Raw genomic sequence first — 15,257 nt, 5'->3', positions numbered from 1 at the left:
TGCACCCAGATTGTAGTTGGAGGTCAGTTGGCTTTGCCAAGAAGTAGATGGCTGATTGGAAGCTGGGGACCCCTTACCTCTCGCTCTTCCCTCACTTTCTCTCCTTTTCTTCTCTCTTTTTCTCCTGATCTCATTTCTTCTTGGTTCACCCTTCTGTTGGTCTTGGCTTTCCCTCCCTTTTATTTGCTTCTGTCCATTTGCTCACACATCTCACACCCTCATCTTCCCATGAGGCTCCTCCCTCTGCCTCCTCCCCGCCCCCATGACTCCCGTCCTGCCACCCTCTCAATCGTTTTCTTCCTCCAGAAAGAAGAGCGAGTCTCCGAACTACGCCATCAGCTCCAATCTCGCCAGCAGCTCCGTTCCCGGCGCCACCCCCCCACCCCCCCGGATCCTTCTGGAGGCCTTCCCAGGGGCCCCTCTGAGCCCCCTGACCGGCTTAGCTGTGATGGGAGTCGGGTTCATTTGCTTTATAAGTGAGGGGGAGGTGTAAGGGAGAGGTCAGAGGGGGAGGGCTAGGGGGGAGGGGAGAAGTTGGGAGACTCAGAAGGAGCAGGGGGACCCTTATCCCTGCGGGAAGGACGTGCTATCCAGTCCCATCACTTGTAAATACGTGTCTCTGGGTCAACCCTGGGGTTAGCTACGTCGCCAGTGCCCTGGGAAACAGACCTTCCCCCTCGTAGTCCTTCACACAATTTCCCCCCACTGCTTCGTGCTTTGCTTTGAAACTTGCTTGAAGACACTCATTCACCGACTTCTCAGCAGCCTCACTACGTCTTTCTCCTCTCCTAAGGTACTTTTGTCCAGTTACCATGGCAACTTCCAGAGCTTCCAAGCTCTGCTGCCATTCAGCAGGTCTCCGTACAAGTGCTCTTTCCACCCCAAGGAAAGGGCCTGCGTCCCTGGTACCATTACCCCAGCTTTCTGTCCTGTCGGTCTCTCTGCACACCCTAGTTCCCCCCTGACTTGTGCTTGCTCCAGCTTCCAAGGCACATGCAGTCTTCCCCTCTTTGCGTCCACTGGACATACTCATGGGTGTTTTCACATGTGCGCCCCCATAGTCACATGTGCGCGCTGTATACCCTCCACACATGGCTACATGTGCTCTTTGTCGGGTCACGGTTGTGGCCTCATGGATGTTCAGGCAGGCGTGTGAAATTCCTCTACCATACTCAACCATCCCTTCCCTAGCTGCACACATCCATGGCTAAGTATGTTGACAGTGTGCTTTCCCACGTACCTTTGGTACCTCACACACCTTCTCCCCTTTGCACCCCAACATCTCTATGTGTTTCCAGTGAAGACACACACACACCTGCCCTGCACTGTGTTATGCACTTTCCCCCATTCTTGCTTGGTGGGGCTGTGTCCACACCTTGTCCTCACCACGTTCTTTTCTTGCTGAGAATTCTTTCCTTGCGTCTTTGCACCCACAATCTGTGCACACAATCGTCCTCTTCCGTTTGCTCCCTTGGGATGCGTGTCTTTCTGGGGAGACTGAGAGAGGCATAACAGGCAGGTTCGGGGAGCCGCCTCCAGTGGAGAGTTGGTGGGAATTCTGAGCAAAGGAAGCCACCCCTGACTGCTGAGATGGACCGATGGGGCAGGGATCATATCTTGTTCACCCTGTAGGGTCTCTTGGGAAAGGATCTCCCCGAATCCTCAATAAACCAGTGAACAGTATGACTCAGCACTTGGTCCTCTCTCACAGTGAGCAGCGTCGCCATCAATCCCGTGAGGTCTGGAGGGAGGGTTTCCATCCCAGTTCATGAAAAGGCGTTGAAATAGAGTTAAAAAGGGGTGTGATAGCAGGGCAGAGTCAGGCATGAAAAGGGCTGAGAATGGGGCATGCGGCTTTTGTGGTTAAAAGTGTGGGCTTAAGTCAGAGTGTTGGCTGTCCCCCGCCCCCAACCTCAAATCACCAAATATATTTTTATCTACATCTGTGAAGGGGTGCTAACAGTTAAGTGCTGGACCACTAGCTATAACGCCTGTGGTTCAAATCCTCCCAGCAGCACCTTGCCAGACACCCCTGGTGACTGTCTCTGAGAATTCACAGTTTCGAAAGCCCAATGCCATCCTGGAGATCTGGGTCATCCATGAGCCAGGATTGACCACAAGGTGACAACGAGTCAACTGTCTCAGAAACCCACGGGCAGTTCTTCCCTGTCCTCCGGGTCGATACAAGTTGGCGTGGGCTCCGTGGCGGTAAGTTACAGCAAGCTCTCTGAGGACAGATGATCACAACAGCAGTGGTCGCTTCTTCTTCCACAGGGTGGATGTCAGGACTGTATTCGTTCCATCTGCATGTTTAGGAGGGTGCTCAGGCTGTGGTAGATGTTAGATCAATATTGTCTCACTAGTTTCAATAAGAAATTCCTTTAAATAAATAAATTCCTGAGACGGATGGGGGAGTGTTGGGATCCTAGAGCCCAGAGTTGAACAGATGCGACTATTCGCCTCTTCCCAGGAACAAAGATAAAACAAAAATAACTGGTGAGACGTAAGAGTCCTGCGAACCTTTAATACCTTTGCACGTTAGGGGCATCTTGGAAGGAATTACCTGCCAAAATAAAATGAAGTAAGGCCACAGAAGAAAAAAAATGGAGCTACTGGGATTTTAAATAATTTTTAGTATCATTGTATCCTTTTAGAAAAATACTTTTTCTTTTAAGCCCAGCTTGGTGATCTTGACTTTTTTTCGCCCCCTGCCAGAGAACTGTAAGGGTTGGATGGGCGCTGTTATTTCATCTTATTTAAGAGCCAATTTGTGAAGTTCAGTTAGAGCAGGGGGAGGTTAGAATCTTAGTCTAGTACTTTGAAAGCATTCCACGGTGATTATCCACCTTGGATCCATTGAGTTTTATTTGAGTTTTCCTCTTTCCACAATGGAGTATCCTCAAGGAAGAAGCAAGGGACCAATGAAGTAGATAAACCTGCAGTGGGGGAAATCAAACAGTTGCTTCAGAAACGGTAATAGAAGCTAGTCAGCTCCCCTGGGTAGAACCCATGAGTGGCAATAGACAGCAACTAACAGCAACATCTGTGAAGCCAGGGGTCATGATGTTAATGAGAGTAACAGCAGAAGTGCCACCCACAGAGTGGATGGAAGGGCTGTATTAATGATATACATGTGGGTGCTTAAAACGGTACTCAGGCTGTGGTAGCTATTGGGTAAATAGTGCCTCTCATTACTTTTAATAAAGAAATTCCTGAGAGTGATGGGCTAAAGTTTCAAGCTTTCTTTGCTCCTAGGTAGGGCAGAGATCATAAACGGAGGATCAGAAGTTCCCCTGGGATCCAGATACTCATTGCTGTCAGGGAGTGTAGGACCCAAGCCAGATATCCGGGATGGAGCCCTGGGCATGGGTTGCCAGGCGGGGAGACCACTTAGAGTATTGGGAGGAATCTCTTCCTTTGGTTCCTGCGAGGTTGGCCTTACTTCCCTTTTCCATCTCTGCCGAGGTGGGTCCCCCTTACACTTCATCTGACTGACTGCCCTGATCTCGCCTATTTACCAGTGGGCATCAGGAATGATCCATTCTGCTGGAAAGGCAGGCCTTCCTCACACCCTGGATTCGAGGCTGCCCACCTGATCTCGGTGCCCCTATTCTTCCTGGAGTGGCCTCGTGCCTCCCTTTATTAGTTCCACTCATCAACAGAGAGCTTTTAGTGAAGCGTGGCTGCCATGTTAGCTTTTCAATGCATCAACAAGCAAGGTTAAGCACTAGTTACATGGCAGGCTTCCTGCTAGACATGGGGACCAGAAGCGTGAGCAAGACAGGCTAACAGAAGACTAATGTTCTCTGGTTCGGAAGATGACTAGTAAGGAGGTAATCGAGTAAGATGGTTTAAGACAGCATTCAGGATGGCAGGGGATCTCTTAGGATTCTCCAGGAAAACAGAAAAAGGGGTACAGTTTGTGGGAAAAGACAATTGGGTTTTCCCATATATTTTTGGAAGCCTCATATACAACACACCATACATAGATGGTTGACTGTGTATTCGTGTTCTCAAGAACCAACCAATTGCTGTGTGTGAATGTACATGTATGTATGAGGTGACATCAAAATGTATTCGAATTGCAGTTCATACATGCGTGGTTTATTCCAAATAAAATGTGGCCACGCCCACCCCTGGGGTAACTGGATTGCTGGAAACAAGTGCCCTCAGTGAGACACTTGTCTTAGTCTTATTCAGATGCCTTGGGGGAAAAAAGAGTTCAGATCGTCTAAGTGGATCTGGTGGGCACGTTAAACTCAACGCAAAGATGACCACTCAGGAAATGATGGTGCTTGTCTCTTTGGGACCTCAAACGTGTAATCTTGGTAAAGTTTTTCAAAGGGCAGAGAGTCGTGGGGGCATAGGCAGAAGTGTCAAGAAAATTGAGAAGTCCATTGGTGGGAAAATGGCCAGGAAAACTGCACCGAGAAATTTCCTTCCCTCGCGACAGCATACCTGCTCCCTCTTGGAGGGGGAGCAAGGCTTGAACCCATGCACTCTGGTCCTGCCACCTCCGACTTCTGTATGTTCCTCAAACTGAAAGACCACAGAGACGGAACAAGATGCGAGTCCCTGCAGGATGGCAAAACTGCTGCTGGGACATGGCACACATTGGGCACAGAATTCTTCAGGGAAGGCTTACATGGAAATGCCTTCAGGAGTGTTTAAACCTAGGGGGGGTATGCTGAGAAACAACAGCTTCATAGGTGGATTTTGGGATTTAATACAGGTGCCTGATCTTATACTTTTAAACTTCTCCTCATACATAACAAATAGTGTGTGTGCGTGCGCGTGTGCACTATTCATATAGATAGTGATAAAAGCAAGCTGCCAGACTGGAAACCAAATTTCTTTGGGAAACCTGATTTTTGCTACTAAAGCCATCTGATTAGACGAAGCCCACTTCTATCACGGAGGGTCACCTACTTACAAGTCAGCTGATTTTAGACGTTAGCCACATCGATAAAATCTGTTTGCGGCAATGCCTAGGGTTATGTTTGATGAAATAACGGAGTACTATAGTCTAGCCAAATTAACTCACGAAGACAAACCACCACAGTATCGGATAGTGATTAGTTCTGATGCTCAGGACAGCCCTTCAAGGAAATGGGCTTGTGTGCTCATTACCTGGCAAGGAGATTGCAGCTCGGGGAGAGGATTAATCTTGTCCAGTGTCACACCGCTAATAAAGAGCCAGCATTCAAACTGAGTGTATTAGTCATCTGTTGTGTAATCCATTACTTCCTTTGTGGCTTAAAATGACAATATTACTATGGCTTTTGTGGGTCAGGAATTCAGGCAGGCTGCTCGGGGGGATAGTTTCTCTCCTAGCTCCGTAGTAACCTGCAATTTTGACATCAGTCATCTACTTGATGAGTTACGGTAAGTTCCTTACTTGTGTGTCCAAAGATGGATGCTAGCTGTCAGCTGAGACCTCAGTGTGGGACTGACTGCTGGAACACCTACACATGGCTTGAGATTCCTCCTAGGCAGGTGATTTGGTTCCAAAGAGAGGGTTCGGAGGGATTGAGGGCAGAATGGCAGCAAGATAAAAGCTTTGTCTTTCTTACATTGTCTTCTCTTTAAAAATAATTTTATTGGCATATACTTTTTATATTCATTCAATTTAATCATTCAATCACATTAAGAGTTGTGCAGTCATCACCACAAGCGATTTCAGAACATTGTCTTCTTGGGCTCATTGTTAGCTCCCCACTTCCCACCATCCTCTCCTGCTGTGCCCTGAGGTAATTATTAATCCAGTTCCTGACTTTGTCGGCTTACTTTTTGTTGGATTTCATGTACAGAAAAATCATATAAAACACAAACAGAAAGCAAACCCCCAACCAACAACAATGACCAGGCAAGACAAAAAGACCTTCATTGAAAAGGATGCAGACAACATTAAAATAGAAACAACTTTAAAATGAGTCAAAAGGGAGATCAATGATACGGTATCCCATTTTATTTTTTAAAAATCATTTTATTAGGGGTTCATACGATTTTTTTTATAGGGTGAGAGGTTTAGGATTATACCTAGGGTTAGGTTTAGGCCTAGTATTAGTATCAGGGTTAGGTTTAGTGTCAGGTTTGGCTAGATTTAGGGTTAGAGTTAGTGTTAAGGTTAGGATTAGGATTAGACCTAGGGTTTGGATTAGGGGTGGGGTTATACCAAGGGTTAGGGTTAGGATTAGTGCCAGGTTTGGGGTTCAGGTTAAATCATAGGTTAGGGTTAGGTTTAGGAATTTCATACAACACATCACCATACATACATCAATGATGTAAAGCACATTTGTACATTCGTTGCCCTCATCCTCAAAACATTTGCTCTCCACTCCCACTCAAGCCCCTGGCATGAGGTCCTCATTTTTCCCCTCCCTCCCCAGTCCCCCCTTCCCTCATGAACCCTTGATAATTTATAAATTGTTATTTTGTAATATCTTGCCCAGTCCCATGTCTCCCTTCACCCACTTTTCTGTTGTCTGTCCCCCAGGGAGGAGGTCACTTGTAGATCCTTGAAATCAGTTCTCCCTTTCCAAACCACCCTCCCTATGCCCTCCCAGTATCGCCACTCACACCACGTGCTGAGGGATCATCTGGCCTGGATTCCCTGTGTTTCCAGTTCCCATCTGTATCAGTGTACATCCTCCTGTCTAGTCAGACTTGCAAGGTAGGATTCAGATCATGACAGTGGGGCGGGGGGAGGAAGCATTTAGGAACTAAATGCTACATCACACCCTGACTGGCTCACCTCCTCCCCCAAACCCTTCTGTAAGGGGATGTCCAGTGGCCTACAAATGGGCTTTGGTTCTCCACTCTGCACTCTCCCCTTCATTCACTAAGGTAAGATTTTTCTGATGATACCTGATCCCATGACACCTTGTGATCGCACAGTCTGGTGTGGTTCTTCCATGTGGGCTTTGTTGTTTCTGAGCGAGATGGCTGCTTGTTTACCTTCAAGCCTTTAAGACCCCAGACACTATGTCTTTTGATAGCCGGGCACCATCAGCTTTCTTTGCCACATTTGCTTATGCACTACCCATTTGTCTTCAGGAGTCGTATCAGGTAGGTGAGCACACAATGATATGATTTTTCGTTCTTTGATGTCTCATAACTGATCCCTTTGGCACTGCGTGCTCACACAGTTTGGTGTGCTTCTTCCATGTGGGCTTTATTGCTTCTGAGCCAGATGGCCGCTTGTTTACCTTCAAGCCTTTAAGACCCCAGACGCTCTATTTTTTGATAGCTGAACACTATCAGCTTTCTTCACCACATTTGATTGTTCACCCTTTTTGTCTTCAGCGTTTGTGTCGGGAAGGTGAGCATCATAGAATGCCAATTTAATAGAAGAAACTATTCTTGCATTGAGAGAGTACTTGAGTGGAGGCCCAATGTCCTTCTGCTACCTTAATACTAAACCTCTAAATATATGCACATAGATCTTTTTTTCCCATCCTCATGTATACATATATTTACATATGTATATGCCTTTATTTAGACCTCTGTAAATGCCCTTTTTGTCCTAGCTCTTTCCTCTATTTCCTTTGACTTCCTCCTGTCCCACTATCATGCTCACTCCCCACCAGGATTTCAGCAATTCCTCTTAGTTACATTACCCTTGATCATGCCCAACCAGGCCTCCCACACCCTCCTCTCCACTGATTTGGATCGCTTGTCCCTGGGTTTATCAACACCGCTACCTTTCCCCCCACATTTCCCTCTCCCATGTCTCTGCAGAACTGTCAGTCCTGTTGTTTTCTTCTACAATTTTTCATCCAGCCTATCTTATTTAGGCAGACATACAGAGATAATAACATGCACAAAAACAAGACAGCAAAACCAAGCAACAATATACAACAAAACAACAAACCAATGACAAAACAAAGCACAAGAAAGAAAAGCTTGTAGTTAGTTCAAGGATTGTTGGCCTTTAAGAGTGTTTTCCAGTCCAGTCAGTCCATGCCCTGGCCCCAAAGTCCACCTTCAGCATTCCATGGGGATCTCGCTGCTCCATTCCCTTGCTGTTCTGTTGCACCCCCTTAATGTTTTGCCTCGGTGTGGTGGGATCTGATCGAGTGCAATTCCCACACGGTGTCTCTTGTGTTGTCCTCTAGAGGGCTATGGGTCAATGAGGTGCATCATGTCTCAGTGGGGCTGACCATGTGGTCCTCTCTGTCGACTGGCTGCTTTAATTGGGAACATCAACCTCACGTTGACCATGATGTTCTCCACTCTCTCCTTCCCTTTCATCTGCTCCCGTGTGCTCTGATCAGATATGTCCCTTTTCTGGAGTTGTAGATTCAGTGCTGTCCTTTGAAATAAATTCTTCTGATGGGAGGGACAGGTGTTCATTTAGTAGTTGGGGTTGGGCCCGGCCCCCAGACCTCTCCATTGGTTCCCTACTCCACATTGTCATGTTGCATTCACATCTTGAAGCACTGGGTTGAAGTGTGTTCCCTATTTCCCTATGAAGATATAAGCAATACCCTCCCCTTGGGTGGGTTAGTGCCCTGTGCCCCCGCTAACCCTTTCTTTTATTATTATATTTTTTCCTTTCCCCACCTCCTTTTTAGTTGTCTACCATGTGTATCCCCTGTATTTGGTCTGGTCCCTGCCATATTACCTGGTCCTCACCCCAGGAATGTTTGTATACCCTAGCTTTTCCCCTATGCCCCATTTGTCTTTTTATTTTAAAGCTTACCTCAGCAGCCTTTGAATTCATTCCATCTTTAAGTCAATGCTATCTTGAGGTCTCTTTTCTCTTTTTTGCCCTCTGGGTGAGGTTGTTCTATGTGGTGGTCTCTTATTTATGCTTGGTGAGTGTTATTCTTCTGCCCACACTGGGTCAGCAAGGATCTTTTGTAGGACTGGGTTTCTTCTAACGTATTCTTTGAGTTTTTCCTTGTCTGGGAAGACTCTTACTTCTCCATCTATCTTGATTGATAATTTGGCTGTGTAGAGTGTTTTTGGGTTTGCATTGTTTCCCTTCAATTTTTGGAATATGTTACTCTACTCTCTGCTCTTCTTCGTTTCTACTGATAGGTCTGAGCATATTCTTATTTGGGAACCTTTATATGTGATTGCTTGTTTTTCCCTAGCTGCTCTCATTATTTTCTCCTTTTCCTCGAAGTTGGACATTTTAACTATTATGTGCCTTAGTGACTTCTTGGAATTCATTCTAACTGTTATTCTTTCAGCCTCCTGAATGGTTGCCTGGTTTTCATTCTTAAGCTGGGGAAGTTTTCCTCCAGGAATTCTCTCACTATTGTTGCAGATGACTTCTTTGTTGTGTCTTCCTCCAGTAGGCCAATAATTCTAATGTTGTTCCGCGTCATAGCATCAGACACAGTTCTTAAGTTTTCTTCAGTTTCTCTGGTGAACTTATTAGATTTTTGTTCGCATTTGTTAAAGTCTGGTTGGCTGTCCTCCAAGTCACTAATGCAGTTCTCTGCTTCCTCCAGTCGATTCTCGAGGTCCATGAGTCTGCTACTGGTTTTTGTTATCTCCTCCCTAAGCTCCTGTATTTCCCCTTGGTTTATGGCTTTTGTCTCTTCTATCATTTCATCCTTTTTCTTCATTGTTTCCCTCATATACTATATGACTCCAAGTAGCATTCTGAAAATTTCTTTCTGTGGCAGCTCAATGCCTGCTTCTTCTACTCATGTCATTATGTTCAGGACATCTTCTGCCATTGCCTTTTGTTTCTCCCATTTTTTCATTGAGGTCGTTGGGGCTGATCGCTGTTTGCGTAGTGTTGTCTTAGAGGAGCCAGGTGCCATTTTCCAGGGGTCGAAGAGCACTGGCTTTCTCTGGGAGACTTGTAGGAGTGCTTCTTCGAACTGCCTACATCTTATTTCACTATGGAATTAACCTACCACTTTATCCTCCTGTGGCTTCCCTCTCAGGGGAGTGACCCAGAAGGCTGGTGGGTTGCCTGCTTTGGTGTTGCGGAGGTTGGGCAGAGGTTCCTGCAGCAGCTTGGAGCGTTGAGATGTGTTGGTCAAGCTACCTTAGGACCCCAGGCCCACAGGTAGGAATTTCCCTGTAAGATGTTGAGCAGATTATCCCCTGGTGGAGGTCAGCAGAGCCTTCCCAAGCCTTGGGCTAGCTACACAGGATGAGCTCACCTAGCTGGGTGTGGCGCAGTCATGAATGCCCTAGGCTAAGGGGAGTGGTCTGGAGGTTAGCAGTAGTGTGTTAGAGACCAAGAAAGAGACAGAGGAGAAAATTTTTTTTAAAGCAAGCCCTCAGCCTATGGGGGGAGGGGGGTATCATGAAGAGATGGAAACAAATGCAACAATGTAGCTGAGTCCCATCCCTGCCAGTGGAGCTGCAAGGGTTTAGTCCCTGCTCCAAGGCTGCAGTGGCAAGCTGTGGCTGTGTTGAGAAAAGGCCCCTGAGTAGCCCTCCAAGACCGAGAGGGGGGGGGGGCGTACAGAGAGGAGATGGAAACAAGAGCAACAATGTAGCTGAACCCCTATCCCTGCCCAGGGACTGGAGTCCCTGCCCCGATGCAGGTGGTGGCAAACTGTGGCTGTTTGGGGACCAAGTCGCCTTACAGGCTCCAAATGGTCCGGACTCTGGCAGAGACAGTGGCGGGGTCAAGGTCAAGCCCCAACCAGCCTCCACTGAGGTAAGCCCAAAGTCCCCCACCCCCTCAAAACCCAGTGGGTCTGTGCCTACTTATCTTTATGATGCTCCTGCTGCGTTCCAGCAGTGTTGAATTTCCCTCTAAGCAACTCTCCTGGGGTGAATCCTACGGAGTCCCTCTGGTATGTATTACTCAGTTGCCATCTTCGGAAAGTCCAGGTATCCCATTTTAACCAAACTGCAATGCTCACTGGTAGTAATTGACTTTACAATGTTCACTTTCTTGGAAGTTATCTCATGTTCAGGAGATTCATCAGAGGCTAAATCCATGGGGAGACCCTGCAAATGGATTGTGGGCTTCCACGGTAATCCATTGCTTTTTGCAAACTGGGTGTTCACAATTTAAGCTCTGGTACCACTCCCTTTGGATTAGGATTTTATTGTTTACAATCCTTAGATCACACAGGCTGATGTGCTTCTTCCGTGTGCACTTAGTTGAAGCTCACTTAAACCCCACGGGCTATTCTTTCTGATAGCTGGACGCCATTTAGTTTCTTCACCACACTTTGCTTTAGCACACATACTTTAAGTGATTGGATAGGGCCACCTGACATTGTCTTACATATGGCTTAGTGTCACTTCCGTGATAGTCCATTGGTTTGGATGCCAGGTTTCAAGGGCCCTCGGATTGTTACAGCCTTTTGGGCGGAGGGGGGAAGTCTTCATGTCTGATGTAGAGCCATACTGGTCCACCTTGCTTGGCACACTACTTGCCAACCCCCGTGTGGACTATTCATTGGCATTTAACCTCTCAGCAGGTCTTTGATTGCTTCTGGGTGCTTCAGGGCCAATTGTAGTCCCACACATTCCCTTTGCACTTTAGGTGTTGAAGACTGACTCATGTTAGGGTTAGGTGTTAACTTGGCTAAGCCATGATTCTCAGTGACTTAGCAGATGTTATGTAACCTTCCTCTATTTTGTGATCTAGTAAGAGCAGCAAAACAGAGGTGTTTCTCTGGGGGTGTGGCCTGCATCCAAATATATACCGATGTGGTGAATGTCACGCTGAGCCCTATATCCACCTCAGTTTTTGACCTTTCGTTTTTGGGATATGAACTAGCAACCTGCCATCTGACGTGCAGATGTTGGGGTGTACCAGCTCCTGAAACCCCGTGAGTCAGCAGCCCTACATTCCAATATTTTGAGTTTGTGTCAACCCCTGCGACTGTATGAGTCAGGATAAACGTCCTGGCATGTTTGTCAGGACATGCTTGCCTCCACAATGTCATGAGCCATTTCCTTGAAAAAGCCTCACATTTTTATGTATGTTTCACGAGTTTTCCTTCTCCAGAGAATCCAGACTAAGATACTGGTACCAAGAGTGGGTCTAGAGAAACACAATGTAATTACATAAGGAATAGCTTCCTGCATTGGTCTTTCAGTCTGGTTAGCCTTAAAGATGTTAATGACTGTGTTAGTCTAGGTACTTTAGAGAAATAAATCCACAGAAATTCAGGTATGAGGGAGAGTTTTATATAAAGGTTAGTGTGCATCAAGAAAACATCCCAACCCAGTGCTCCCAAAGCCCACAAGTCCAACATGAACCCATATGTCCTACACCAATTCACAAAGCCCTCCACCTCACAAAATAGACGCAATGATACTGACTGCAGGAGGAAAGCTGAATCAGTGAATGTATAAGCATCTCAGCACTGGCAGGGGTCTCCTCACAGTTGCTGCAGCACCCAGGGTTGCATCGGGGCTGGTCCATGTGTCTTCTCCTCAGGGATTGCAGGAAGTGAGCCTTGCCAGCTAAAGCAGAGAACTGCCTAAGGCAGCTGCACCCTGGTCCGACCATCAGAAAGCAAGAGACCTGAGAACTCGAAAGGCAAGACTTACGGAGCCATTTATCCCTCCACCCTTCATTTAACCCCACATGTGTTTATCCACCAGGTTGTCACAATAAACTAACTAATGACTTTGCCTGCAGTAGGAAAGAGGTGCTTTGAGTCGGCGATACGAACACACACCAAAAATCACCGCCAATGGATCCAGTATTTGTGAGAGAAAGACCCTTGGCGCATAGTTTCCCACTCTTTTGTCAGAATGAGAATTATAAGGACGCATGTCCTACTTTTGCTGGACAAAGTGCTTCCCATAAAACCTGAAAATTACTACTTTTGTCCGCAAAGAAAGCTTTAATTTTTGTAGTGACATTGCCAAAAATAGAATCCCAAGTCCTATTAGAGGGCTTGAATTAGAGTACTTTCAATGGACATTCTGTCCTGCAGAGGAATGCCAAGTCCTGCCTGTGACCAGTTTGATCTTCCTTGGGGATACTAGCAAGTGTCTTCCAAGCGGATTGCAGGCACCAGAGACAAACCACAAACACACACATGCACACACACACAAAACACGTACACATTGCACACCACAGCAAAAATGCTAAGCAAAGTTTTATTTAAGCATAGATTAGATACACTTAAGAGAGTGTATCTAAGAGAGTGACATGGGTGCCCCTTGCCTGTGGAGAAAGGGCCTTGCCTAGGGGCACGTTTCTTCTTTTGAATCCGATTTGTCTGTGCTCACAGTTCCCTGTTGGGATGTGTGCCCAGATGTTCGCCAGGGCCTGGCCTAAGGGCCACGTGATGGTCTTGTGGTCCATTGTCCCCTGCGGCAGATGTCTCTACTCAGTCCCTATCAGAGCCAGGTGGATTCTCAATCCCAGATGGTGCCTGGAAGTAAAGTGAGGGTGCTGATTGGGAAGAAATGGGGTCCTGGAACTTGGGAGGGGAACACAGAGCCCCTACGTTCCATGGAATCTCTCCTACCAGCAGAACCAGCCCTTTTACTCCGATCTGAAGAGATCATTCTGTGTTAGACCGCTAATCGAATCGGAAGGTCGGCAGTTCAGAAACACCCGCCAGTCCCTGGGAGAAAGGCGAGGTTTTCCACCCCTGTGAAGAGCTAGGTGTGTCTGAGTCGGAAACTGACTCCATGGCGATGAGTTTGGTTTTGAAGTTTTGACTACAAAACCAGTAAAACCATGATCCCTTCCACCTCTATTTGAAGTGATTAATTCCAACAATATCCCAAGGGAAGCCTCGTGGTTAGCTGTCAGGGGAAGCCAGCCCCTAACACATCATTACGGGTCCGGTAGGCGCAATTGTACAGCGGCAATAAGTAAAGATCATAGTAAAGTTATAGAGAGCATGAGAGATGGAAGTGAAGTATTGAAATAAATGGAGTCAGACACGATTCATGGTAGCATGCTCACCTCCGCTCCGCTGATGGTCCACGTGGAGGGAGAGAGAGAGATTTAATGCTAGCCCAGGCCTTTTATATTCTCTGGGGACGTGCAAGCCCCCTAATTACAGGTGAGGACATATGTCACTGGAAGGGGCTATCCTATGGGTAATACAGTCATGAGAGGGGGGTGGTCTAGGGACATATATGCAATAGTAAGGGGAGGGATCGGGGTTATACATGTGACAAGATGGGCAGATCCTAGGTTTAGGATGGCAGCTTAACTTTGACCTATTCCCTAGATCTCCATAGGAACCATTATCAGTAGGGTGTAAACCCCACCTACTGGAACCAAATAGATGTCTGCAGGTGTCCATTGTCTTTAACAGCAGGGCGTGGGGCCTACTGCAGTCTGGCAACTTGGAGGATGGCTGTGAGCATTTGACCTCCCCCACAGTTAGTCGCTATTCCTTGTGCTCCATTCACAAAGTAGGTGGTTTGAAACTACCTGTTGGCACTGAGAAGAACGACCAGGTTTTGTAGTCCCATTAGGAGTGTGGGAACCTCACAGGAGCAGTTCTACCCTCTTCTTTAGCTCAATTGCTGAGAGGGTACTCTTTTTATTTTTGGCTGTAAAACAGACTCTTAGCATTCAACCGCAAGAGATTGTCGGGAAAAATCCCTCCGTTGCCGGGGGAACTACCTCTGGGGAACAAGGTTTTCTGGGAAGTGTCCCAAATAGTTCACGGGCTTTGCACATGTGCCCTTCACACCTCCACCTTGGCTCCCATGCCATCTCAAATGTGCAAATCTCACTGGTGTAAATTCCGAACAATTTAAAAAATAAAAGTGTGCATGGAACAAGAGGTGTCAGGGGAGCCAGCCCCTAACACATCATCACAGGCCCGGCAAGCACAGTTGTACAGCGATAATAAATAAAAATTATAGTAGAGTCATAGCATGAGAGATAGGAGAGAGAGTGAAATAATGGAATCAGACACATTTCATGGTAGCATGCTCACCTCAGCCCTGCTTGCTGGTCCACGTGGAGATGTGGACGGTGGGAAATGCAGGAGAAAGAAAGGAGGACTGGGAGAAGGAACATGGGAGAGACCAACTGGGTGGGGGAGAGAGGACAGGGGAGAGAGCGCCTCTTTATTGTTGAGGCCTTTAATTACTTAATTAATTAATTTGTGTGTTTGAGGCCTTTTATAAGCTATTAGTCATGCGTACTCAGGAGTTACATACGCCACAAGGTGGGTGGGAATCACAGTAAAGTTCCCGAGCTCACAGGTGAGGAAACCTAATACTTGCATTGGGGGAAGACATGAGGAGGGATGGGTACCTCTGTGGGAGGAGTTAGTCCAAGAATGTCTACCCCTACAGGGAGACAGAATCAACCATGTGCTCACTTTAGG

General features: G+C 46.9%; 1 protein-coding gene across 1 annotated transcript in view; it reads left to right on the top strand.

The window, feature by feature from the left end:
- The window catches only part of GABBR1 (gamma-aminobutyric acid type B receptor subunit 1), a 31,451-nt gene extending 29,768 nt beyond the window's left edge, over positions 1 to 1,683 (top strand). The window contains exon 23 of the mRNA XM_075532741.1: positions 307 to 1,683. Within this exon, the coding sequence (XP_075388856.1) occupies positions 307 to 480 (174 nt within the window). The 3' untranslated portion in view covers positions 481 to 1,683. The remainder of the gene's footprint in view (positions 1 to 306) is intronic.
- The last annotated feature ends 13,574 nt before the right edge of the window (positions 1,684 to 15,257 follow it).

Source organism: Tenrec ecaudatus, chromosome 1 (assembly GCF_050624435.1).
Source record: "Tenrec ecaudatus isolate mTenEca1 chromosome 1, mTenEca1.hap1, whole genome shotgun sequence".
Classification (NCBI taxonomy): Eukaryota; Metazoa; Chordata; class Mammalia; order Afrosoricida; family Tenrecidae; genus Tenrec; species Tenrec ecaudatus.
The sequence above is the reverse complement of the archived record's forward strand: the minus strand, read 5'-3'. Positions and strand labels throughout refer to the sequence as shown.